The 27978-nt window shown below is 36.0% G+C and overlaps 2 protein-coding genes across 5 annotated transcripts in view; one reads left to right on the plus strand and one right to left on the minus strand.

Moving 5' to 3' along the window:
* The window catches only part of TM7SF3 (transmembrane 7 superfamily member 3), a 57533-nt gene extending 47540 nt beyond the window's left edge, over window positions 1-9993 (plus strand). For 2 of the 3 annotated variants that reach the window (XM_520807.9, XM_063786874.1), the window contains exon 13: window positions 8897-9993. The gene's annotated coding sequence lies outside the window, so the exon portion shown is untranslated. The remainder of the gene's footprint in view (window positions 1-8896) is intronic. The other variant, XM_063786876.1, reaches the window with a different exon arrangement.
* Window positions 23-27977, minus strand: FGFR1OP2 (FGFR1 oncogene partner 2). 2 transcript variants are annotated; one of them, XM_001143937.6, is made up of 7 exons: window positions 27735-27966; window positions 12340-12488; window positions 9995-10112; window positions 8920-9062; window positions 6033-6146; window positions 3205-3318; window positions 23-2064 (listed from the first exon to the last, which is right to left on the minus strand). In XM_001143937.6, exons 2-7 carry the CDS (start codon window positions 12472-12474, stop codon window positions 1927-1929), a joined length of 762 nt encoding a protein of 253 aa, XP_001143937.1. In that variant the 5' UTR covers window positions 12475-12488; window positions 27735-27966; the 3' UTR covers window positions 23-1926. The 2 variants fall into 2 exon arrangements, with proteins under 2 accessions (XP_001143937.1, XP_001144002.1); XM_001144002.6 differs by lacking the exon at window positions 6033-6146 and having other exon boundaries at window positions 27735-27977.
* Window position 27978: the final 1 nt, after the last annotated feature.

The following is a 27978-nucleotide window of genomic DNA, read 5'->3' on the forward strand; positions in this document are numbered from 1 at the left end:
ATTAAATTGGAGACCATACCAATTTTAATCATTCATCTTTAATAATAAAATAGGTTCCTATGCAGTACATACCTCAAACATAAACTTAAGGTTCTGTTTAACAACCAAAAAAAAATAGGATGGAAATGTGTCACTAAATAACAAAGTAAATGTCTTTAAACATGAAGACCTTAAATTCATATCCAAGCAAAAAGACGAAGAATAAGTTAACCCAACTTGTTTACAAAAATAATTATTTATCAAGTAAGCTTTTATAGTAGAGCTGCCTCAATGAACTGCCTCAGACGTAATCTCAATGGTGTAGCTTGAAATAGATTTCCTTTATTAGCAGGGATAAGAAGTATCTGAATGAATGTGTCATTAAATTAAGGAATACTTTCCCAAAAACAATAAAAAGTTTAAAAATAAAAACTGTCATTTATTTATAAAATATCAAATAAGGCCTCTGACTGAAAAAAGAAATCTATATAATGTTTGGGCCATTAGCCCTTTTCTATTCAATCAGTCTCATCCACCCCACTCACCCCAAACTTAAGATAAAAAAATTCTCAAGTGTAGTTTTGAATTTTACCAATATATGAAATTATACATAAAATTACCATATAAAGTAATATTTAACAAATTATATACTCAAAGTATAATTTTCCATTTGTCTTAGTTTTAATACATATTCAACATAAATGAGTACAATATATTTAACCATGTTTGACACTCTTCTTTTATCCCTTTTTAATACAATCACCACAACATAAGAAAATTTAGGTTTCAACTGATGTTAAAGCACATTTCTGTATCTGGTGGTTTTTAAAAAATTTACATATTATATATTTGACATTTTAAAAGACAACAGAAACAAATCCACAGATTACTCCACCTCTACCCCCACTTTCAGCTGAAAGGTTTTAAGAAAAATCTTGCAGGTTATGAGGACCAGATGGAGCTTAAAAACAGATCCGGAATTTTTTTTTTTTGAAATTTTATTTACTTTTTTTTTTTTTGTATCTCAAGAATACTTAAAGGAAAAAAAAAAGGGTTCTATGAGCCAGAGGAATTCCCAATTCACTTCGAAATTACCATACCTATCTTGCCATACCAAACATTTCAATTCTGTTAACTAAATGAACTACATAATATCCTTAAAAATCAGCCAGAGAAGAGAAAAACAAATCTCATCTTCATTATTGACTTTGAACCAAAACTTATTCTTTCAAAGGAGTAGTTTAACCTACTAAATATGTCTATTATAAGATCTTCTTTCTTAGAAAGTAGTATTCCTTCTTTTTCATTCCTGAAATGGTATTTCTTACACTTAAACAAGTTATGGACAATTGTTAGCTAAGTATCAGTTATGATAAATTGCTCAAATTAAATTATCTGTTTAAGGTACATATAACACATTCCTATAGCCTTTAAAACTGTATTTTCTTTCACAAAAATTTAAATAAATGTGAAAGTAGGCAATCACTAGAAGTCTCATGGTACATAAACTTTGCATCAACTTTGACGCCAAGTAAGGATGAAATTTAGCGTACAAATCCTCCGTTCACAAAACAGTGGCAAAAATTTCTATTTTTAAATTGGTATAATTTTATGCATTCTCAAACATTTATTGGGAATATTCAAGTTTACCTAATTAATCACCCAGAAAGCCAGCAGTACTGCCAAAAGCTCTTGGTATATTCAGTAGTCACTGTGAAAACTTTTCATTTCTTTACCATTTGGCAATGGCTCAGTTTCTATTTTCCAATTATGTTTTGGAATAAAGTCTATGACCATTTACTATGCATTTTTTGTTGCTATCTCATAGCCCGTGCACTGTACATATTTACAGAGAAAAAAATTAAGGATTGAATTTTCTGTCCATTCATTCATTCACTTATCTGACCATTTGGAGCCATGTAAGAAGCTCACAGACTCAGAAACTCTTCAGCTCTTCCTCAGACTCAAATCACTGTTGGTCACTAATGCTGACAAAGAAGTACTTTCCGACGCATCATCTTTCCTTAGGTTCAAAAATGATTCTCGAGTTATTTGAAGGATCTCTCTCAAGCCTTTGTTTTCTTGCTAAAAGGCAAGCAAAAACAAAGATGCAGTCACCATCTACAAGGTAGCTACAACATCACAAACATATGTTAGGAAAAACTAAACGTATGAAGGTATAACAAATAAGCAAGTTCTGTAATTGGCATTAATCTACTCAATGATATATGCAGTTGGCAACTTGAATCTAAAGAACACTTATGCAGCTAGGAATCGTGTTCAACATCTTCCACCACTGCAAAGCCTTCTTACTTAAGCAGCTATAATTGTAAATAGAAGCTCAGAAATTGCCTTATTTTACAATCACATTAGAGATGAAGAAAATAACATCTAGATTTATTTTTATATAAACTCATAAAGCCAGTGAATAGGCTAGAATCTCCTAGTAATTTTTAGTATTTTTATTACTTTCCATGATAGCATGGAATGTAGGACAAGTTTAGCTCATTGGCATTTGAGAGCAGCAGGGTAGGGGTAGCTGATGATATTTTTCAAGAAGGAAAGTAAGTGACCAAATCTGGCACTGGTAAATAACTTTGCTTTCTGGCCTCCTTTTGGTTAGTTACTGTAAAAAAATTTGTAGACATTTAACAATAACCTTTCATAATTTGTTCTCTATCACTTTATCTTCAGTCTCACTTTCTAAATTTTAGTAGTCTAAAGCAGGTTCCCCGCCATGATTTCAAAATGAAGCTCTTAAGGCATAAAAGTCTATTGTACTGATTTCAGTTATTCAGAGACTGGTACTTTCACTGTCATAAAATAAAGGACAGATGACAAAGGTTTTTAGAATCCCCAGAAAAATAAGAGTGCCCCTAAATATTTGTGGATTAAAAACAATTTCCCTGTATCACTATGATCTCTAATAGAATAAACAAAATTTTAAAAATGACTCAATTGAAGAAGTACATTCACTTCATAAGATAAGCAATATAGAATGAAACATCAATTTTCTACATTACTGGTATATTGTAAGTTACTAATAATCCTAGATTCTTGCATCACCACATAAATGGTCTTGCATAATATGCCCACATAGACAGCATCCAGGAGAACATTACCAGTACCCAAGAAGAGTAAATATATATTTAAAAATGGGATATATTTTCTGGCATAAATCTTTATATGGACAGTTTTCATCTACATTTGCAATGTAAAACTTACTTCAAGTTGAAATATTCGTTCTTGTTCCTTGCAACCCTGTTGCTCGTCAATTTCAATGGCTTTCCTCATTACTGCTGCCATTTCAGTTATCTGGTCAACATGTGCTTGCAGTTCCTGAAAAAGAGGGATGGGAGTTGGAAATCAGCAAAATACTTTTTTATTTTTGGATCCTCTCCTTTTTATAAAATCTGCAGTACCACTTAACATGAATATTCTTACATTGTCACTTAATATGAATAAAACAAATATTAACAATGAAGTTGGTTGACCACAGATGTGCTTTTGAAATCAAATTTGTTAGGACTAGAATTAAGAATAAGCAGCACAATATAACTAAACCTAGCAGCAAGAAAAATACTCATATTTTACATTCCTCTCACCACAATGATCAGCAACTTTTTCTTTTTTTTTGCACTTACATACACTATTGTTCAAAGTAACGGGAATGATAAAAATGACAGACGCATTCAATCTCTTTTCCTCCCTGAAGTCTTCAATGATTTAGAAATCTTTTCTGTATTGTTCAGGCCTATAAAGTTATCTCAATCCAATCTGTAACCTTTTCTAGGTCATAATCCTCTCTGAGAGCAGGAACTGCATCTTTACATCCACCTACTATCTAGTGTATGGTATATGATAAGTATTGAATAAAATGAGCACAATTCTGCTTTTCAGTATTAAAATATTAAATGGCCTTCTTTGCTAACTATTGAAAATATAGTATCAGTATAATACAGACATCCACATTTGTTAGGCGCAGCAAGTAGCATAAATTCTTCCAATCTCATTTTCTTATCTTGCACACCTATGATGTGCCAGTACTATGCTAAACAACAGGAATACAAAGACTGTCAAGACATGTCCCCTGATCTGAAGAAGCTTACAGTCTAGTGAAAGAGACAGACAAAAAAAGGTTTAAAATCAACAGAAACTCGAGAATAATCATTTTCTCAATGAACAGCTTCTATAGACCATTATTCACAGCAACTGAGAGATATTTTATCATATTAAGCCTAAGACTTAAATATAAAAGTGAATAACTCCCCAAATAAACAGTCTCTTCAGTAGTTGTGTATATATATATCTGTAAAAAGGATTTAACAGTACTCCAAGAAACCCACGGAACTAATAAGCTGGAAGAAATGACAAGGTAATATCTTTGGCAAAGCACATTTAATAACCTCTTAACCAACAAAAATGTAGGTCCTTTTCATGGGGAAACCTATACACTGCTAGTACTCAGCAAGAAGGTACTCTAAAAGGCTAATCTGTGCTGTCCAAAACAATGTTAAACTTAATTAAAATCAATACATTTTTAAAAATTAACAATTCAGTCCCTCAAACGCATTAGTGACACTGCAAGTGCTCAACAGCCACATGTGGCTACTGGCTTCCACACTGGACAGCACAGATAAAAAACATTCCAATCATTTCAGAAAGTTCTACTGGATAGTTTTGAATTAGATTATGGTAGGAAGAATGATATTAAGACAAGTATCTGTCATATTCTGCAAGTTAACCATTAAAATTCCTCCCATTGTCAAGGAAGCATAATATGTAAAAGCAGGTTAAGTACAGATCATTGCAGCTGCAAACTGAGTAAGGGTAATGAGTAAAAACTTTGAATACCAACAGCATCCTTAATTTATGATTTGGTCAGTCCTATGGCACTGACCTAAGTTAAAAAACTACATAGAAAGCAAGTATTTCTTTTTTTTTAGACAGAGTCTCGCTCTTGTTGGCCAGGCTGGAGTGCAATGGCACGACCTCGGCTCACTGCAACCTCCCACTCCCAGGTTCAAACAATTCTCTTGCTTCAGCCTCCCGAGCAGCTGGGATTACAGGCACCCGCTATCACGCCTGGCTAACTTTTTGTATTTTTAGTAGAGATGGGGTTTCACCATGTTGGCCAGGCTGGTCTCCAATTCCTGACGTCAGGTGATCCACCCACCTCAGCCTCCCAATTACAGGCATGAGCCACCATGCCTAGCTGAAGCAAGTATTTCTTTGCCTTTAAAATAGAAGGAAAAAAACTACTGATTTTTTCAGTACCAAGTCTAACAAAGCTCATCATGAGAAAAAACCCAATACTTCAAATAGGGCAGCACTTTTATAAAAGGCCAGGGTAATGGTTCACTTATTTAATTATAAAATCTTCAGAGAAGTATCACAGATTTTTTAACAAGCACAAGAGGCAAGATCTGTGCTTTCAAAACTGTCTGGAAGACAAGAAGTGTCACCAACATAACCCTTGAACTGTCTTGAAATGTCTTTCATTTCTAACTCCCTGTCTAGGTTTATTCCTCCTTTATTCAATAAAGACCTGCCACAAGTGAGTTAAAAAAAAATTAAGACACAATGGAGAGAGCACTACTATACTTAATCCTAACATCTAAACAAAGGCATTTTAATTTCATTTGCAAAATCAAAGGACTACAAACTATCCACAATCTGAATTAAAACATTTAATACTTTGACCTTATGAAATCAGTTTAAAATTAATGCCAAGAAAATATCTTTGATGTCCAGAAAGGAAATGACTGTTTCACAGCAACAACTAACAAGAGCAAATAAATAAAGCGTTGGACTGAATAACCTATAAAACCTGCAAATATCTAACAGGCTGTACATGATACAATACACAGAAAATTAATGAGAGATTTAAAGCTTCTACACTGAACAGCATGGCTATTAAAGACACAACATTCTTTCAATAAATTTCATTTATTTGCTGATCTAATCTGGGAGGGAAATTCAATGTAAAAGAACTTTTAAAATGGACCCCCCTTCCATCCACACCCCAAAAGTTGACTGTTTATTTAGTGTACATTCTGATTTGCTTCCAAGTGCCTTCTCTCCAGTCCATGTTGAGGTGCTTCAAGGATGTGTCGAGATGCATCAAGGAAGAATCCTTCGGACTTGTTACGATGTACCATGTCAATCTGTAGTATAGAGTCATTATAATGTTAATACGGATATCATCCGTAATTTAAAAACTGAATGAGTGTTAGTTCATGCGTGTTAGCCAACTGTTTGAAATGTTTGCTTTTTTAAGATTTCCAAAAAGGCATCTGTTCAAAAATAACATGAAAATTAGTATTTGGGTAAAAATGAGCTCTCAAACTTTCTACTGATTTTTTAAGCATGTGCTCAAAAACTTCTAGTTAAGGGCAAAGTTCTGTATTATAACAGTCTCAAAAGGATCTCTTACTCCAATCCAAAATGCTGTTATGTGTAACTCTGTTTCTTAGCTCTAAATGTGTTGTAAAATTACTTTTGTGTTTAGGCATATCAGAGCACTAGTACCTAAACACACCCTACAATACCATACTTTTTGGGCTTTTATTATACAAGTTTCTCTGCCCACCCACCCACTTCTGCTTGTTTACCTACCTGCCCATAATTAATTCAAGGCTGGACTGAGACAGACTTTCTTCCCTTCCTTGATACCTTTCCAGATTTTCCTTATGACAGTTAATATTGCTCCCTCTAGCGTTCCAGTAACAATTCATCTACTTTGGGATTCATCACGCCCTACCTTATAGTAGATTGTTATGTTTGTGTCTGTATCTCCCACTATACTGCAAGCTTGTACATTCATCTTATTATTTCCCATAACTAACCCAGTGCCAGTATTAATGTTTGTTTAATTAAGTCGAAGTGTCTCCTTTTTGGGAAAAATCAAAATCACAAACATTAATATGTATTAGTGAGAATTAATAACAAATAACTGAATAGTCATTTTATGGGAGGCAAGGATCATCTGAACTTAGATGAAGAATTCAATCTACATAATAAAAAAGGATGGCTTACAGCTATCTTAGGAAATGTTTAACCTTACTAATTAATAAACCAGCTCTGGTGAATAGTAAAATCTAATATATTTTAGGAAACATTTGCTTCTGTCATAGTTGCTACCAGATGGGACCTGCAAGCTATAGTTATCCTATTCTAAGCACTTTTTTTGTAATGGTATTCTTCCCTTTAGATCTTTAACATTTTATTTTTAGGTTATAAAACATACAAACCTTTTAGAAATTCTCAAGATTACATTTATCTTACAAATAATATTAAGTCAACTCCTTTTAGTGCCTTTAAAAAGTCTTAGTTACTATAGTTATTATTATACCTTTAAATTTAAATGATTTTAGAATGGTCTCATTAACAATAGTTAAATTTTGTATTCAAAAGATCACCACTTAAACATCCCTGGATTGCCATTTGATTAGGAGATGAATAGCATAATTAGAAAACATTAAAAACAAATTTTTAATTTAATTTATTATTTTACTGGTTGACACAAGAGGTACCTATCATTAGGTTTTCTAATATAATAAAGGCATATAAAGAGCTATTTGATAGGTATTTAATTCTAATAGAATTAATTACTAATAAGTTAAAAACACCTACAAGCACCAAAATGGAAGAAGTATTTTAAAGAATCTAAAATGTGTTTCAATAATAGAGAAATATGAAAATATGTCCTTTCCTATTTCTGTTGTAACAAATGGGGAAAAGAAGGCTCATAATCACTGTTTCTTAAATAATACTGGTAATAATAATAGTCAGCTCACCATTATCTAATACAGGTAACAGTCTAGTTTCCACAATCTAGTTTAATATTTTTATTTCATATCGGCAACTAAAACTCAGTTTAAAATAAATATAAGTGAGAAAGGATTATTCTACTTGTCTTCATAGCAGTTGCCATAAAATATGCCATAAAATATGGGGACATACCAAAGGGAATAGACACAGGGATGACAAAGGGATGAACAGCAGGTAAAACACTAATTTCTAACTACTTCAGCTTTGTTTCTAAAAAATGATGTCAATTGGTATACAATACTGGGGCAAGGGAGCAAAATTTTACTATGTTGGTTCTTCTCCTGAACCCCATGTTTTTTCCATTATAATAAACAAGATCATTTATAGTCTGGATGAATTAGCCTTATTCAGAAAACAGTCTTAAGAAAAATCTACATTAAACTGCTTTCAGATTTTAAAAAAGGTTTCCATTATTTTTTGTTTTTGCAAGAGAAGTCAATACACAAATTTATTAGAAAAAATATTTCTTAAAAAAATTTCTGTTTTTTAAGAGACAGGGTATCACTCGGTTGTCTAGATGGGAGTGCAATGGCATGATTGTAGCTCACTGTAACCTCAAACTCCTGAGCTGAAGTGGTCTATCCACCTCAGCCTCCTGAGAAGCTAGGACTGCAGGCATGTGCTACCACACCCGGCTAATTTTTTTACTTTTTGAAGAGATGGAGTCATGCTACGTTGCCCAGGCTGGTCTTGAACTTCTGGCCTCAAGTGATCCTCCTGCCTTGGCCTCCCAAAGTGCTGGGATTATAGGCGTAAGCCACCATGCCCAGCGCTTTAAGAAATATTTCTTAAAAGTATATAGCCCTACAAAAATAATGTTGAATAGACCAGACTTACCTTTATATCCAAAATAAAATTTATTTTTCAACGTACAAATTAAAGTTTCTAAGAAACAGTGAGAGTTTATAAATCAAACAGAAAATGATATATAACAAGAAATGGAAAAATAAGAAAAAGGAGAAAATGTCAATTAAAAAGATGAAACATTCAACATCATGTTAAAATGCCATTACTAGATACCTGTGATTTTTTTCAAAAAAAATCTGAACACAGAATAATCAATCGTCTCTCTTTTCCATTTCAGGTCACATTTATAGAATGGATTACCTTGGAGTGCTGCTCTTTTAACTTCATTATTATACCCGGATCATCTTTTTTGCTAGCCATTAGCAATCTAAACATTTGTTCTCGGTACTTGCTCATTATAAGTTCCAAGGCCGACTGATGTTCTTCCAGAGATGTACGTAATTCTATCAAGAATAATATTGTATTTTATTCCAACTTGAGTTAAAAGTACACAAAATATTCTCTTCCACTAAGCAACTTATGAACAGGACATTTTAAAAAGAAAACACAATGCACAAAAATCTAGCCATATAACAATAAGAGACACCAAATGAAGTCCCGTATTAGTTTTTTGAATATTTTAAGCTTGTTTCTTGAGAATCATTTCAACAAAGATGTACTAAACAGCAATTAATATCGGCCAAGGCTCCCTCTATATTAAGGGCCACAGACCTCAAGAGTCTAGTAGAGAAAACAAGCATGTGGTAGGTGGCAGAGTGGAGTGTTAAGTCAAATAGATTTAAGAGATGTCTATGGGAAGAAACTGGTGGAAGCTTTGTAGAAGTACAGTGTGAGTTCCCTCAGTTGAAAAGTGAAGGAATGGACCTTCTAAGCAGGTAGGCATGAAAACAGATGACGTGTTTAGGAAGTGACTGGTGTTGGCAAGAGCAAAGAGTTCACAGTGAAGAAAGCTGTGGGAAAAAGATTTAAAAAAAAGGCTGGGAAATGATTTTTAGGGACCCTGTAAAAGGTAATAAGTATATAATGAAAGTTCTTAGGCAAAAGAATTACATGATCAGACTGATTTTTGAAATATCAATCTGATGGTTATGTTGAAGACAGATTGGAAGGGGGAAGAGAGACTGGAATCAGGGAGATCAGTTTGGACATTTCAGGCAAGAGACTGAGCATCTAATCTGGGGGCCAATGCAGTGGGACTGCAGAGAATGAAGCTGGGTTATTTCATAGCTAACAACAGCAGTGCTAACTGGATATTAAGGGTGAGAATCTAAGAGGATGTCAACCAGGCATATGTGGGACAGGATAAAGAGCAATAAATACGATTTAGGAATATAGACTAGAAATGGGATTAATGTCAAAAAGTAACGTATCTTACCTTTGTTTTCTTGTTGCAATTCTCTGATTTGTCTGTTTTCTTGCTGGATTCCCATAACTAACGTGGACCGTGGCCGATGTCTCGCGACTTCATTAAGTTCTTGAATTTCTTCCTGATACTAATGGGGGAGAAAAACATGTGGGATGAAAATACCTGCAAATATATATATATATGATATATAAATATATCTGAAATATACATATAAAAAATCTGATAAGAGCTTAGTATCCAGAATATATAAAGAACACTTACAACTCAACAATGAAAATAACCCCATTTTTAAAAGTGGCAAAGGATTTGAATAAACATTTATCTAAAGAAGATATACAAATGGCCAATAAGCACATGAAAAGATACTTAATTAACCTAACTAGTCATTAGGAGAATGCAATTCAATATATCCCACGAGGATGACTGTAATGAAAAAGACAATAACAATTGTTGGAGAGGATGTGAAGAAACTGCAACCTTCCATACATTGTTGATGGAATGTAAAATGATGTAGTTCAGGGGTGTCCAATCTTTTGGCTTCCCTGGGCACATCGGAAGAAGAATTATCACGCTGCACATAAAATACACTAATGCTAACGATAGCTGATGAGCTTTTTAAAAAAAAAAAAAAAACTCATGTTTTAAGAAAGTTTGTGAATTTGTGCTGGGCCGCAATCAAAGCCATCCTGGGCCATATGCAGCCAGCAAGTCACAGGTCGGACAAGCTTGGCATAGCTGCTTTGGGAAACAATGTGGCAGATCCTCAAAAAATTTTAACAGAGTTATTATATGACCCATCCATTCTACTTCTACATATATACCCAAGAAAACTGAAAACGTATGTCCACACAGAAACTTGTACACAAATATTCATAGCAGCATATTCTTACCAGCCAAAAAAGTAAAATAATCCAAATGCCTATCAGCTGATGAATGGATAAGCACAATGTGCTGTATCCTTACAATGCAATATTATTTGGCAATAAACAGGAATGAAGTACTGATACATGCTATAACATAGATGAACCTTAAAAACATTATGTTAAGAAGCCAATCACAAAAAGCCGCATATTTTATCATTCCATTTATATGAAATGTCCAGGATAGGCAAATTCAAAGAGATAGAAATATTAGTGGTTGCCAGAGACTGAGGAAAGGGGAAACTAGAGAGAGACCACTGATGGATGTAAGGTTTTGTGGTGATGAAAATGTTCTGGAATCAGGTAGTGGTTATACTGCATAACCTGCAAATGTGTACTAAAATCCAATGAACTGTACCCTTCAAAAAAGTAAATTTTATGGTATGTGAATATCTTAATAGAACATGTACAAAAGAAATGCAAAAAGACTTTCCATTAAGAAAATGAGAATCTTATTTTAAAATTGCACTTATTTATTTTCAAGGCATTCTCATGAGACACTTAGTAACATATTCATTATAACACTCCTGGTTCTTAACTTCAGATGTCAAACTCCTTTTTTAACAACTCAATACCAGATATATGTTCACTGAAGTGCCTGAGTCTAGCTGGACAGTTGGTTAGGGATGCAGGTAAATCTGTTTAGGGCAACACAGTTGTAAAACCAAATAACTAAACTTGCTCCACTATTTCCAGTAGCTTTGTTAAAAATACTATCCCAGAATTGCTTCCTTTTACAAAATAGATGAGGAGATTTGGCTGTGAATATACATTTTCCCCCTCTGATTTCCATCATAATGTCAGAGATTTTATAATTTTCTTAAATGACTTGAAAATTTTTATCAGAAGAAGGTTAAAATAGTGTCTAAACTCCGTGGCCCATGGGAATATTCTGTTATACAATAGTAAAAATAGCAAGAAGAAAGCCCTTATGTATTCTTTAATTGGTAGCACTGAATGAAAAATAAGGTAGCAAGTATGGGTACAATAACTGCACAGAGTATAAATCACATATTACCTTGCATCATTTTCAAAAGCTATTTTGTTGTTAAACAGCATCACCTAAGTACTTTTATAAAGAAAAATATGAACATTTCTACATTACACAAGACAGAACAAAATGTGTACCAACATTAGTAAAAGGTATTATCTGGTCTTTGTCAAATGTTTCTAGACCTAACAAATTCATTTATTTTCTAAACTCAAATGTGCAACTCTGTCAGCAAAATAAGTGATCAAATCTAGGGTTTAGAAATATATGTCTAGGTATATCACCTGAACACGACAAAATTAAAGTAAACCTGAAACACACAAGTCAAGCTACTTTAAAATTTTAGAGAACGTTGAAAAAAATTAGATACTAATTAGCCAGCAATACATAAATGTCAATGACTGCTTTTGATAAATGGAATGAACAAGAAAGAAAAATCAAACCTGTTTCATGGCTTCTACTCGCTTGTTGAGAGCTGTGGTTTGCTCAATCAGAGATTCTGCTGCATCGTCATGATCTCTTAATCTTTCAACAAGAGCTTTAGCGTCGGCAAGTGCCTTCTCAATTGTGCAACTCATTTCTAAAGATATATCTATAATTAAAATTAAAATCAAGACTCAAAATAAAGTCAACATATCTCTTTATTTTAGTTTCATGTCAACACAGATATGCTTCTTAAGCCACATTTGTTACAGTATTGTTCACTGTCCAGGGAGGAAAAAACACCTAAGAACACTGTGGTTTTGCTTCTGTTAGGATACTACAAACTTGAAAGTAAATTTATACTATTACAAAAAAATTAGAACACAGTTAAAAGATTTGCAGACAGAACTAGAACGCATTTAAAACACTCTAAATTTACAGTGGGGAAAAAAGTACATGTCCAAGGAATATAATGTTATATAGAAATTTGCCCTTTATGAGGGCATTCCCTATCTTGTCACTTTTGAGGAAGATCATTTGGTTTACTGGTCAGTATTCTGGGGTCAATGACTGTCTGAAAACTTTGACTGTAAGAATGCTTCCTAACCTCTGCTTGGTCAGGTGACTTGACACACTGTTCACAAACACTGCTGACCAGCCAAAGTGGCCTCAATGTGTCATGCTACATTAAAGTCTCAACCTCTTCTTGGAAGAACTTCTGCTTCTTACATAAAGTTGCATTATAATTCTAACTCTTGCATCTTCCTTAAAGTGCAAAAAAAAGTTTTGACTTAGGACAAAACTGGTAATTACAGGAAACTTCTGATATGCTAAAATCAGTAAGCAATATGTTTAAGAGTAGCTGAAAGAAATATGAGACAAAACATGAAACAGTCAATTGTCAGCTTCTTCAACTGGTATGTAGAAACCTCAAACAAAATTTTAATAATTTTAAAGTCTCTTTCCAAACTTTAAGTTTCTCCTGAAACTTACCCTCCTTGAAATCTTTTATCTTCCTTTTTTTTTTTTTTTTTTTTTTGAGACAGAGTCTCGCTCTGTCGCCCAGGCTGGCTGGAGTGCAGTGGCGTGATCTCGGCTCACTGCAAGCTCCACCTCCCAGGTTCACGCCATTTTCCTGCCTCAGCCTCCCGAGTAGCTGGGACTACAGGCACCTGCCACCACGCCTGGCTCATTTTTTTGTATTTTTAGTAGAGTCGGGGGTTTCACTGTGTTAGCCAGGATGGTCTCGATCTCCTGACCTCATGATCCGCCCACCTTGGCCTCCCAAAGGGCTGGGATTACATGTGTGAGCCACCGTGCCCGGCTGAAATCTTTTATCTTTCTACTAAGTTTTACCTAACTTTCAATATAAGTCATCCTTTCTTCAGGGTTTTCTCAAAAAATAAAATCACACTAAATTACCAGGCCAGAAGCCACGTCTACAGAAGTTAAATTAAAATTTGGTGTAGATCCAAGTGAAGGGTTATAAACAAAGATTTTCATCAACTTTATTAAAACAGCAATTTGCCACAGAATTCAGGACTTTGTTATATACCACTGCCCTGGACTACAGATCTGTACCAACTAGTCCAATTAATGATTATCCCCTCCAATACAAAAAAAAAAAAAAAGCAACAAGTAGCAAAGAGAAAATTTAAATAACTCAACAGTATAAAATATTTCATAAAACACATCAGGCAATTTCAGAAGACTTTCTCCTGTTATTTAAATCGCCAATTTAGAAAATGTCCAATATATGATCAGACATTTCCAGAGAGCCTTAAGAAGTAAACAAGCTGGAAATTAATATAACTTCTGGCTCTCTAGAGAAAACCACCACAAGATTTGTCTTGTAAGATTCAGGAGGTTTAGATAAGGATACTTGAAAATATGAGGAGTAAAAGGGCCATTAAAGGAACCAATATTGTCTGATACTGGCTAATACCCAAAAGGACAACTACCCAAAATCTATCCGAAGATGCCGTTCTGAGAGAGGCATTAGTGCCCAACAATACCCCGTACTTCCTCTAAATTTCCAAAGGAAATTATCTAAAATTGTAGACAGACAACTTTCTTATTTGTTAAGAAAGTTAACATAAATGGGTTAAATGGACATCACTATAACTCCCATTAATCCCATTACTATAGAACATCGGATCCTTCTGAGTAAACTTTTAAAGCTGTCTGTAAAGCAAAATTAAAAAAAAAAAAAAAAAAAAGGACGGGCACTGACTTGTACTAAGAAAAATGAAATAACCAAAAAAATTGGTTTTATAGTAAAAATAATAGTTTATAACAGATGGTGAAAGTAATAAAAGACAAATAAAATGCAATAAGGTCCTATATATGATCAGATAGCTAAATAGCCCTCAATCTAGACAGTCTTCCTACATAATCATAAATCTTTTTGAGTACAAAAATAGTACCCTGTGTCCTGGGAGTATTAACAACACGACATCAAAACCCCACTGTCTATTATATTGTATACCTTGGGCTGGGCGCAGTGGCTCACACCTGTAATCCCAGCACTTTGGGAGGTTGAGGAGGGCAGATCACTTGAATTCAGGAGTTCAAGACCAGCCTGCCCAACATGGTGAAACACCGTCTCTACTAAAAATACAAAAATTAGCTGGGCGTGGTGGCACACACCTGTGATACCAGCTACTCAGGAAGCTGAGGCAAGAGAATTGCTTGAACTTGGGAGGCAGAGGTTGTAGTGAGCCAAAATTGCGCCACTGCACTACAGCCTGGGCAACAGGCTGTCTCAATAACTAACTAACTAAATAAATACAAAAATTAGCCGGGCCTGGTCGGGGGGTGCCTGTAATCCCAGCTATTTGGGAGGCTGAGGCAGGAGAATCACTTAAACCCAGTAGGCAGAGGTTGCAGTGAGCCATAGCACCACTGCACTCCAGCCTGGGCCTCAGAGTGAGGCTCCGTCTCAAAAAAAAAAAAAAAAAAAAAAAAAATCGTATACCTTAATTCAGCAGCTAAGGTTTAGCTTCCCTGCCTCAGAGCAATTATAAACCTCAACTGAATTAATCAAAGCATCTTCAGAGGTTATTCTAGGTCTTTAAACCTCATGTTACCATGCATAGTAAATCCCTATTGCTAAAGGAAACCATCCAAAATTTGTATCATTTGAGTAATCATGAAATATTGCTACTCTCTCTTTTTCATATTACCATTCACTGGTGTAACAGTATTAATCCAGCAACCTTTACCTACTGCAAGGAAAATCTCATGATTGTGATTCCATAACTCAAGAAGTATTCAAGTCCAAAACAAAACTTTTGAATTTTCTAGTACCAAATCCTGACTTTACTGTTTGTTAATGGGTTTTATCTTAAAAACAAAAATCAGCAGTATCAGGCTTGATATGCAACAGGTACATCAGTCACTGTGATAAAATTCAATTTCTTACCAGAAGCCAGACTGATCAAATGACTTAACTGTGGTCCACTAAGATGGAGCAACTTACTGAAAGTAAATATATACATGAATAGGTGATATGCTTTTAGAATAATCCACTTCTCTGAAATGCTGCAAAGAAAAGAGGTTTCTCAGATATCCTTTTAAAAACAACGAATACAGGGCAGGTGCGGTGGCTCACGCCTGTAATCCCAGCACTTTGGGAGGCCGAGGCGGGTGGATCACGAGGTCAGGAGATCGAGACCATCCTGGCTAACACAGTGAAACTCCGTCTCTACTAAAAATACAAAAAAAAAAATTAGCCGGGCGTAGTGGCATGCGCCTGTAGTCTCAGCTACGCAGGAGGCTGAGGCAGGAGAATAGCGTGAACCCGGGAGGCGGAGCTTGCAGTGAGCCGAGATTGTGCCACTGCACCTCCAGCCTGGGTGACAGAACGGGACTCTGTCTCAAAAAAACAAACAAACAAACAAAAACAACGAATACATTAACTACTTGATGGCTTGATGGTAGCTGCGTAATATAACTGCTATCATAAAGGTAGAAACAATATTGTAGATACCATAGAAATACCTTAAAGTTCGTTACTATAAGCGGGATGCTTTGACTAAATGTCCTTATGCAAAAGCCTCATATGAAACTGTAAAATAAACCCATGAAGAAGTTAAAAGACTCCATGATAGATACACAAAATTTGGCCTGTCAAATTTCAAAAGAACCATTGTGACCATCAAGTTGTAAGATCCATGAAGATAAAAACTGACACAATCAGAATGGCTACTTGATAGTACCACATAACACCTCAAACAGGGCCGGGCACGGTGGCTCACTCCTGTAATCCCAGTACTTTGGGAGGCTGAGGCAGGTGGATCACCTGAGGTCAGGAGTTCGAGACCAGCCTGACCAATAATGATGAAACCTCATCTCTACTAAAAATACAAAAATTAGCTGGGTGTGGTGGCATGCGCCTGTCATCCCAGCTACTCGGGAAGCTGAGACAGGAGAATCGCTTGAACCCGGGAGGCAGAGGTTGCAGTGAGCCAAGATCGCATCATTGCACTCCAGCCTGGGCAACAAGAGCAAAACTCCGTCTCAAACAAAAAAAAACCTCAAACAGATACTACTCCATGAAACATTTCATTTAAGTAGAAAAAAATGACCACAATATTAAACACGAATGGGAAAACTTACCTTGGATAGCATAGGATACTGGTTAATTCATGCTTCATTTGTAAATAAATTAATCTGGAAAAACTGTAGGCCAGGTGTGGTGGTGCACGCCTGTAATCCCAGCACTTTGGGAGGCTGAGGTGGGTGGATCACCTGAGGTCAGGAGTTCGCGACCAGCCTAACATGATGAAACCCCATCTCTACTGAATACAAAAAAATTAGCAGGGCGTGGTGGTGCAAGCCTGTAATCTGAGCTACTTGGGAGGCCAAGACAGGAGAATCGCTTGTACCTGGGAGGTGGAGGTTGCAGTGAGCTGAGATCGCACCATTGCACTCCAGCCTGGGCAACAAAAGCGAAACTCCATCTCAAAATAAAAAAAGAAAAACTGTAATGGTGAATCAACGACTAAAACCATTCCTGAACAACTTTCTGAACATCTCTAAGAAGATTTTATGGAGTTGCCTCTCTCTATGGTTTAGAAATATTTATTATTATTTTTTAAGTTTAGTTATTTTTAGAGGCGAGGTCTTGCCATCACCCAGGCTGGAACTCCTGGACTCCAAAGACCCTCCACTTCAGTCTCCTGAGTAGCTGAGACTATATAGGTGCATGCCACCATGCCAGGCAATATTCTTAAATATTCTAGTATGTTTACGTTATGAATACCTTAGAAGAGTACCCTACCGAAAAGACACAATATTCACAATGACTAAAATACTGTATTTTGTGTATTCTCCCAAGCGCATTCTAACTTGTCATCCAATAATATAAAAACATATTTAACTTCAATAGTTGAAACTTATACATTTCGATGATGTAACACTTTGCTTCTTTCTAAGAAACCTTGTCTTCATCATTCCCAGTCCTCAGGAAACCCCAGGCAGGAGTTTCCAACAAGATCTAACTCCAGGCACGTTGTAATCACATTTCCAAAAACTAAAGACAAAGAGAAAATCTTGAAAGCAGACAGAGAAAAATGACATATTACTCATAGAGAACAATTTGAATGGCTGTAGGCTTCCCAACAGAAATGAAGGCCAGTAAAAAGTAGAACAACACTTTCAAAATGCTGAAAGAACAGACCTATCAACCCAAAATTCTATATCCAGCAAAAATATGTTTCACATATGAAGGTGAAATAAAAGTCATTCTCAGCTGAAGAGAAAGAAGAACTTATTTCCAGTAGACTTATTATAAAGAATACTCTTCAGTTAGAAGCAAAGTGTTATCAGAAGGAAACTTAGAACATCAGGAACAAAGGAAGACCAACTGAAATTGTAAATATCTGGGTAAATATTTTCCTCTTAGTTCTTTTAAATGTCTAATGTTTAAAAACAAGAATTATAACATTTATCTAATGAGATTTTTAATTTATGCAGGCAAATATATAACTACAAGAAAAAGGGAGGAGGCTAAAAAGGCCTATACATTGATCAGATTTCTACATTTCACTTGAAGTTGTAAAAATATCAATTTTAAGTAGACTTAAAAATTTACATATATTGTAATTCCTAATAAATCCCTAAAATAACTGTACAGAGATAATAGTCAAAACTACAATAGATTAATTGAAATGAATTAAAAAGTGTTCAATAACCCAAAAGACAGAGAAAAGGCAAAACAAAGGAATATCAAAGGAACAAAAAGAAAACAAATGATAAGATGGCAGAACTAAATCCAAACATGTTAATAATTTCACTAAATAGAAATGTCCTCGACACTTATATTTAGATAAGATTAAGACAGATGATCAGAATTTTAAAAGAGGACCCAACTATGCATTGTTTATATAAAATTCACTTTAAATATGATATGGGTAGGTTAAAAATAAAAGGACAGGCCGGGCATAGTGGCTCACACCTGTAATCCCACCACCTTGAGAGGCCAAAATCGGAGGATTGCTTGAGCCCAGGAATTCAAGACCAGCCTGGGCAACATGGCAAAACCCTGTCTCTACAAAAAATTTAAAAATTAGCTGGGTGTGGTGGCACATGCCTGTAGTCCCAGCTACTCGGAACAGTGAGGGTGCAGTCAACCCTGGCTGTGCCACTGCACTCCTGCCTGGGTGACAAAGTGTGACCCTGCCTCCAAAAAAAAAGTTAAAAGGATGGAAAAGAGGATATACTGTACAAATATTAGTCAAAAGAAAACCAGAGGGCTAATAAGAACATGAAAACATGCTCAACATAACTAGCCATCACTGAAATGCAATTCAAAACCACAATGAGATATACCTACTAGGATGGCTATAATAGAAAAGATAGTAAGTGTTGGCTAGGATATAAAGAATGTGAAATGGTATAGCCACTTTGGAAAAGTCTGACAGTTCCTCAAAAGGTTAAACATGTGATCCAACAATTCCACTCCTAGGTACATACCAGGAAAATGAAAGTATGTCAATGCAAAAAATTGTACATGAATGTTCACAGCAATATTATTCAACTGATAAATGAATAAATATGATGTGTTCATACAGTGGAATACTTGGCAAAAAAAAAGAAAGTAGGGGGGAATAATGTCCTGAAACAGGCTACAACATGGATGAAAACTGAAAAAATTATGCTCAGTGAAAGAAGTCAGTCACAAAGACAATGTATCACGCCATTTATATAGTGTCCAAAAGAGGCAAATCCACAGAGGCTGAAAGTAGATTAGTGGATGTCTAGGACTGAGGGATTAGGAAAAGGAAGGAGGAATGGGAAGTGACTGTTAATGAACATATGGTTTCTTTTTGCACGGGAAAAATGTTCTAAAATCAATTTTGGTGATGGTTACACAACTCTGAATATACTGAAAACCCTAAAAGTGTACACTTTAAATAGGTGAATAGTATGGTATGTGAATTACATATCTCAATAAAGGTGTTATATTTAAGAAAAGAGCTAGAGTGGCTATATAATATCAGACAAGGTCAGGTGCAGTGGCCCACGCCCATATAATCCCAGCACTTTGGGAGGCCAAGGCTGGCGGATCATGAAGCCAGGGGTTCCAGAACAGCCTGGGAAACATGGCCAAACCCCACCTCTACTAAAAATACAAAAAATTAACCGGGCGTGGTGGCACACACCTGCAGTCGCAGCTAGCTGGGAGGTGGAGGTAGGAGGATCACCTAAGCCCAGGAGGTTGAGGCTGCAGTGAGCCACAATCACGCCACTAAACTTTAGCCTGGGCAACAAAGTGAGACTTGCCTCAAAAAATAAATAAATATCAGACAAAGTAAACTTCAGAGAAAAGAAAATTACCAGGGACGGAGGAACATTACATGATGATAAAAAGCCCAATCACCAAGAAGACATAAGCATCCTAAATGTATATACAACTATAATTAAAGAGCTTCAAAATACAAATGCACTAACTCAAACAACTGAAGGGATATATAGGCATATCCACCCTTACTGCTGAAAAATTAAACATTCCTTTCTCAGTAACTGGCAGACTTTGTACATAAAAATCAGCAAGAATATAGACAAAATGAACAGCATCCACTAACTGGCTTGAATTGATATTTATGAAATGCTACAACCAACAACAGCAGAGTACACATTCTTTTTAAGTGCTCAAGACATTCATGAGGATAGACCACATCCTGGATCACAAAACAAACCTTAACAAATTTAAGAGAACTGTAATCATACAAATTATGCTTTTTTTTTTTTTTTTTTTTGAGACGGAGTTTCACTCTTGTTGCCCAGGCTGGAGTGCGATGGCACATTCTCGGCTCACTGCAACCTCTGCCTCCTGGGTTCAAGCGGTTCTCCTGCCTCAGCCTCCCAAGTAGCTAGGATTACAGGCTCATGCCACCATGTCCGGCTAATTTTTGTATTTTTAGTAGAGATGCAGTTTCACCACGTTGGCCAGGCTGGTCCTGAACGCCTGACCTCAGGTGATCTGCCCGCCTCGGCCTCCCAAAGTGCTGGTATTACAGGCGTGAGCCACCACGCCTAGCCAGTACAAATTATGCTCTCTGATTATAATGAAATTAAACTGAAGTAAGTAATTAAGAGATAACAAGAAAAATCTCCAAACATCTGGAAGTTAAACAATGTACTTCTATATAAGTCAAAAAGGAAGTTTCTGGAAATTAGAAGATACTTTGATCTAAATAAACATGAAAATACAAAATATCAAAAATTTTGGCATGTATGTAAAACTCTACTTTGAAGCAAATTTATAGCATTAAATGTTTATATTAGAAAATTAGAAAGATCTCAAATCAATTATGTAAGCCTCAACCTTTAGGAACCTGGAGAAGAAGAGCAAAATAAACCTAAAGTAAATAGAAGGAAAGAATAAAGAGTAGAAATCAACGAAATTGAGAACAAGAAAGCAACAGAGAAAACCCAATGAAATAAAAAGCCAGTCCTTGGAAAAAAATAAAAATTGAAAAACCTCCTGAAAAATTAACCAAGAAAAAACGTCAGCAGACATAAATTACTAATGGAAAGAAGGGATATCAGGAAAGATGAGACATCACTACAGACCTCTAATTCCTTAAAAGGATAAGTGAACACAATAATAAATTCCATACACATGAATTGGATAATTTAAATGAAATGGACTAATTCCTCAAAAAACACAAACTACATAAAGTCACACAAGATGAAACAGACAACTATGAATAATTCTATTATAATTATTTTAAGAAACTGAATTTGTAATTAGAAATCTTCTGCAAAAAATCTCCAGACCTGGATGGCTTCAAGGACAAATTCTATCACACATTTAAAGAAGAAATAACACCAAGTATTATACAATCTCTTAAAAAAATAATAGAAAAGGAAATACTTGTAATTTTAATCTCATAAACTGATGTCAGTATTACTGATACCAAAACCAAAGAGAATACAAGAAAACCACAGACTAATATCCTTCATTAACATAAATAAAAAATCCTTAAGGAAATATTAGTAACTCAAATTCAGCAACTTATAATGAGAGTAATATACCCTGACCAATGGGAGTTTATCCCAGATTCAAGGCTGTCTCCAATGTAATCCACTGAAGAAGAAAATCACTTATGCATACCAACTGGCATATTATTAAAAAATTCCGCATACTTTCATAATAAAAATTTTCTGCAAGCTAGAAGAGGATTTTTTTAAACTGAGAAAGGGCATTTTCAGAAAACTTACAGCAAACGTCATACTTCATAATGAATGACTGACTGCTTTCCCAATAAAATTAGGAACAAGGGAAGGATGTCTGCAGTCACCAGTCCTGTTCAATACATTGGTGTAATAAGGCTAGGAAGGGGGGAAAAAGCATACAGGCTGGAAAAGAAGAAATAAAACGGCCCCTTTTCACAGCCAACATTGTTGTCTATGTAGAAAACCCCAAAGAATCCAAAAAAGAACTCCTAAAACTACTACATGATTTTAGCAATGTCACAGGATACAAGCATAAGAATCAACTGTTTTTCTATATACTGGCAACAAACAAATGGAAACCAAAACTTTTTTTTTTTAAACACACATTTACAATAGCAAAACAAAACAAAACAACAACAACAAAAAAACACAAAAAACAAACCCTGAGATTCCTGGGCATAAATTAAAACATATGCAAAATTTGTTTGCTGATAACTACAAAATGCTAATGAAAGAAACTAAAGAGGATCTAAAAGAATGGAGAAACATACTGTGTTCATGGACTGGAAGACTCAACATAGTAGGGAAGTTTTCTTTTTCTTTTTTTTGAGACAGAGTCTTAGTCTGTCGCCCAGGCTGCTGGAGTGCAGCGGTACGATCTCGGCTCACTGGAACCTCCGCCTCCTGGGTTCAAGCGACTCTCTTGCCTCAGCCTCCAGAGTAGCTGAGATTACAAGCGTGCACCACCACGCCCAGCTAATTTTTGTATTTTTAGTAGAGACGGGGTTTCGTCATGTTGGCCAGGATGGACTCGAACTCCTGACCTCAAGTGATCCTCCTGCCTTGACTTCCCAAAGTGCTGGGATTACAGGCGTGAGCCACTGCACCCAGCCGAAATGTCAAGTTTTCTGTAACTGTTGTACAAACAGTGCAATTTCCAGTCAAAGTCCCAGCAAGATTTTTTAGAGAAATTGACAAGCTAATTCTAAAATTAGCTTGGAAATGCAAAGAAACTAGATAACAACAAAACAACTATGAAAACAAAAAAAGTTGAAGAAACTATTTGTTTTCAGTTTTTTTCACACTACCAAAGTTTAAGACTTACTATAAAGCTACTTCAATCAAGGTGGCATAGAGCTGATAGAAACAGAAAAGGTTTAGAGACAGGGCCATACAAAAATGGCCAATGGATTTTTGAAAAAGGTGCAAAGGCAAGTCAAAGGAGAAAGGTTGGCTTTTTTCAACAAATAGTGTTGGAAGAACTGGACATCTATACGCCAAAAGTTTAATCCCAACATAATTCCTACACTTAATACAAAAATTAACTCAAAATGGACCATAAGTCTAAATATAAAATTAAAAACAATAACACTTTCAGGAAAAAAATAAGAGAAAATCTTTGTGACCTGGGGTTAGGCAAAGGTTTTTGTAAACATGACACTAAAAGCATGATTCATAAAAGAAAAATTTGATAAACTGGACCTCATCAAAATCACAAACTTTTGCTCTGGGAAAGACACTGTTTAGAGAGTTTGAAAAGACAAGCTACAGGCTGGGAGAAAATATTTCAAATCACTTATCCAACAAAGGACTTGTATCTAGAATACATAAAAATCTCTCAAAACAATAAGAAAATAACCCAAATAAAAATGAATAAAAGACTTTACTAGTGAACCAAAAAGATATGGACAAATAAGAAACATGAAAAGATGTTCAACATCATTAGCCATTAGAGAAATGCAATTAGAACCATCATGAAACCTGTCCTCTTAAAATAACTATCTATTTCTGCATCAATACCACATTGCCTCAAATGTAACAGCTGTAAAATAAACTCTCCCTATCTAATATGTATAAGTCACTGTTTTCTTCTTTAAAATTGCTTCACCTATTTGCCTTCTCTCTAACCTAATTCTATCCAAATGGATCTCTAGAGTACCCTAGAGGAAAATCAAACTGTTACGTAATAATTTTAATTAATTCAAACTGTTGGTAGCTTTCTGAATCTGAGCAATAACTACCTTATACTGTCATTTGGGCAAGAGGACAAGTGTTATTCCCATTTTACCAATGAGAAAATAGACCCAGGAATTCCAAATCTAAAAAGCTGAGTGGCTCATGCCTGTAATCCCAGCACTTTGGGAGGCCAAGGCAGGTGGATCACGAGGTCAGGAGATCGAGACCAGCCTGACCAACGTGGTGAAACCCCGTCTGTACTAAAAATGCAAAAACTAGCCGGGTGTGGTGGCGCACGCCTGTAATCCCAGCTACTCTGGAGGCTGAGGCAGGAGAACTGCTTGAGCCCGGAAGGTGGAGGATGCAGTGAGCCGAGATCGCACCATTGCACTCCAGCCTGGGCGACAGAGCAAGATTCCATCACAAACAAACAAACAAACAAACCAACAAAGCTGAATGACAGCACCACAAAGCAAGGAAAGCGCCAAACTAGTACCAAAAATAGAATTTCTGATCCCCAGTCTAGTGTCCTATTCCTAAGCCACACTGGATTCCCAGGGTCCTGTTTGCTTTTTACCTGTATAGAAATCATCTCAATCTCATCAGGTGGAAAACGAAAAAAAGTAAGTTCTCTGACCCTACCCCACACATGGAACATCCAAGATATTTTTTAAAATTTTCAAGCCAGCCATAGAAAAGAAATGGGAATGTATATGAAGACAGATTTTAAAGAATAAAAAAATTTCAAATATTTTCCAGACATAACAGCCTAGCAACCATTTTAATTAGGTGTCACAGTTAATTACAAGATCAATGAATATTTACTGATTGGCTTTTTAAAATTGTAATTAATATCCACTTTATGAAAAACACTCTCTCCTCTCCAGATTGCATAATGAAATACTACTATCAAAATCAACTACATTTAAAATTTGTTAACTATAAAAACCTACCTATTCAGGGAAAGGAATTATAAGCAGCAGGTAGCTCAAAGCATAATTTTTTTTAGCATTTCAGAAACACAGTGACAACAGTTTCTAAGAATTTGCATGTTCATTTCCTGTACGTGAAACCACACACACAAAAGTTTAAAATATTTTATAATATGCATTTACTTTATCACCTTTTTTGAAGACCATTGTGCTTCCCCTCTTTTTTGGCCAGGAAGTGGAGTGGGAGGAAGAAGACTGTTTTCCAAACTCTCTAACAAGTTTCAAATTTTAAAAAACAGACTACAGGAAAAAAGGAATATTCTAAACTTTTCGGCCTATTTTTATAGTGCCTATCTTAACTGGCCATAATACACGTACTTACATTATTTTCTATAGGCGGGTCCAAATTACAGGTGAATCTCTTTTTTTTTTTAGCAAGTTAAAAATTTTTTTTTTCTTTTCTGCATTAGTCACATTCTCGCCCACTTTACCACCCAAAGACTTTTGCAGTCAGACTCCTGGCAGAAGGCTTAGAACATTCCGCTGCTGATAAAAGAGAAACCACCACCCACCCAAGACAGCAATTGCCAGCTGTTTACTTTTAGATTTTGGTTAAGAAAAATTTAAGGAAATTCAAGTCAAAATTTTCAAGCCAACCTCAGAAAATAAATAGGAATATAAATGAAATGTAAGAGAAATTAAAGACGAAAAAAATTTCAAATATTTTCTAGGTAATTAATAAAAGCCTAGCAACCATTTTAATTAGGCATCACATTAATTGTAAGATCAATGAATGTTTACTGATTGGACACTTCTGTTTCCCTTATCCGCAAATCCACTACTCCTACCACTACATCTACACAGAAATATTGTGGCTACTGATACACCACAGATGTGTCTTTAAATGTCAACAATCTAGTTTAAATTTTTTCATGTTCAGGTATGTGTCTCTAATATTAATTAGCACATAATATGAACTGACCCATATGGAAATAAAAAAACCAAAAGGTATAGTTATGGTTTTCATATAAACTTATAATCTTAAGAATGCAAGAAAGAACGCATATAAATTACATATAAAAATAAGCATTTATAAAGGCACATCGCTGTATGTGAAAGCAAAGAAAATTTTCACTGTCCTTGAAAATAGTGGAGTGAATACATGTTTGGAACTGTATAAAGACACTTTCTGAAGAAAATTAATTTTTAAACTTGGAAGAAAGATTTTGGAAGTAATGACACTGGAGGATTTTTTTAAAATTACACGTTCCCTTAGAATTGTGGCTGAATATAAGTTTCACATACATATGTTCAAAGAGTTGTGACAGTTCAAGAACTAACCTAATCTAAACCAGTTATTTCTAACCTACAGGCTAAGGAGTCAGTGGAAGAGTTGCCTGAATGCACATACTCCAAGCACTGTCTGTAGTCTAAAACATTTCTGCTCCATTTCTCAAATATAAATAGATACTGTAAAAATAAAATACAAAATCATTTAAAAGCATAGTAGTTTTCTGTCATTATACATAATTTCAACCAACAATTACTAAAAGTACAATTGCATGTGTATTAGAAGTACAGGGTTTCTCATAATCAAAATAGGTCAGGGGCCTTTAAGCTAATGTACAGAGTTCCTTCTGGCCCAAAATTCTATGATTTTAAAGGATGAAGAACTCTTACGGTGAATTCCTTAGAACTATTCCATTTCAATAAACATACATATGTATATATAAATAATGCTTGCTATGTGCCAAGTACTGGACTTTTTCTCAGAGATGAGTAAGACATGATTCCAGACAGACCCAGGTTCAAATTGGCAGGAGAGACAGACACAGAAACAAATAATACAACCTAATAAATACTGCAGAAGAAAAGTTTCAAATGCGTTGGGAGCACAGCGGTATCAATGTCACCTGGGGGAGTCTGAGAAGACAATGATTTATGAATTGGGTTTTGACAGGTGGTAAAATAGAGGAACAGTAAACATCCTAGACATCCGCACGTACAAAAGTACAGAGCTGTCAAAGCGCATGGCATGTTTGGGGAAATAGCCAGTATAGTCTTGTATGGTAGGATATTAAAGCAGGACTAAAAGGTAAAATGGATTGGGGCAGACTGTAAAAGATCCTGAATGATGATGTGCTTAACAATTAGGATTTGATGCTGTCAGCAATACGGTTACTAAAAAGTTTAAGGAAAGGACAGAGATAAATATGTATTTCAGAATAACTCTATGGAAGGATTATAGTAGGGAAACCAGTGGAGGGCGGGGGGCAGAGGGGGCAACCGCACTAATTCTGGCGAAAAAAAAAATAATACAGTGCAGTGTTAAGTGGAAATGAAGAACCAAGGATGATTCCTGGTTTTCTAGTTCGGATAGCAGGACAGATACTGGAACCATTATCAGAGATGGGATAGAGAAGAAAGGCAGGAAGAGAACCAGAAAAGAGTAATACCCCTTGGAGAGCAGTTTCAAGAAACAAGTTATCTTCATTAAACGCTGCAAACAGGTGACTGAAAGGGTCCCCCGTCCGGTGGTGAGCCCGCAGGTGGGTAAGGCAGGATGAAAGCAGATACGGAAGGTGTGTCCACAGGGTTAGAGCCAAGGCTTTTCATTGAACTTTCCGCACCGCATCTCCATTTAAGAGGAGCTCGGAGTCGGGGGGCGCGGAGAGGAAGTCCGGCTCCCAGGAGCAGGGAGCCCGCGGCGGGAAGCGGACAGGGCCGGGCGCCGGTGGTTCAAGAGGCGCAAGGCACCGGCCCCGGCGAAGAACTGCCCCAGCAAAGGACGCCTCCGACTCGCCCACCCCTGCTCCCGTCCCTGGATTTAGTCCACTTACTCTGCTCTTAGTCCCTCGCAGCCTTCAGCTGTGGCGATACGGACTCAAACCCTCTACCAACCGGGACCTATGCACTCAAGGGAAGAGACTCCGCGGCCCCCTAATCCGCCTCCTCAGCAAGCAGACGCAGAATCGGACGGAGGCAGCGGACGGAAGGCCGGGAAGCCAGTGGCGTTCAACGCCATCACCAGCGGGGTAGACACCTCCGCCGACCGCCTCCGACCGGCGCTCCCGGAGAACTCCA

This window comes from Pan troglodytes, chromosome 10, assembly GCF_028858775.2.
Source record: "Pan troglodytes isolate AG18354 chromosome 10, NHGRI_mPanTro3-v2.0_pri, whole genome shotgun sequence".
NCBI classification, from domain to species: Eukaryota; Metazoa; Chordata; class Mammalia; order Primates; family Hominidae; genus Pan; species Pan troglodytes.

Excerpts from the sequence above, each read along its gene's own strand:
- FGFR1OP2 (XM_001143937.6), bottom strand. The coding sequence starts at position 12,474 with ATGAGTTGCACAATTGAGAAGGCACTTGCCGACGCTAAAGCTCTTGTT. Across the intron at positions 9,063-9,994 it reads ATTGCAACAAGAAAACAAAG|AATTACGTACATCTCTGGAA; the intron begins GTAAGATACGTT and ends TATTCTTGATAG. Across the intron at positions 3,319-6,032 it reads ACTTGGAAGCAAATCAGAAT|GAACTGCAAGCACATGTTGA; the intron begins GTACACTAAATA and ends CCTCTTTTTCAG.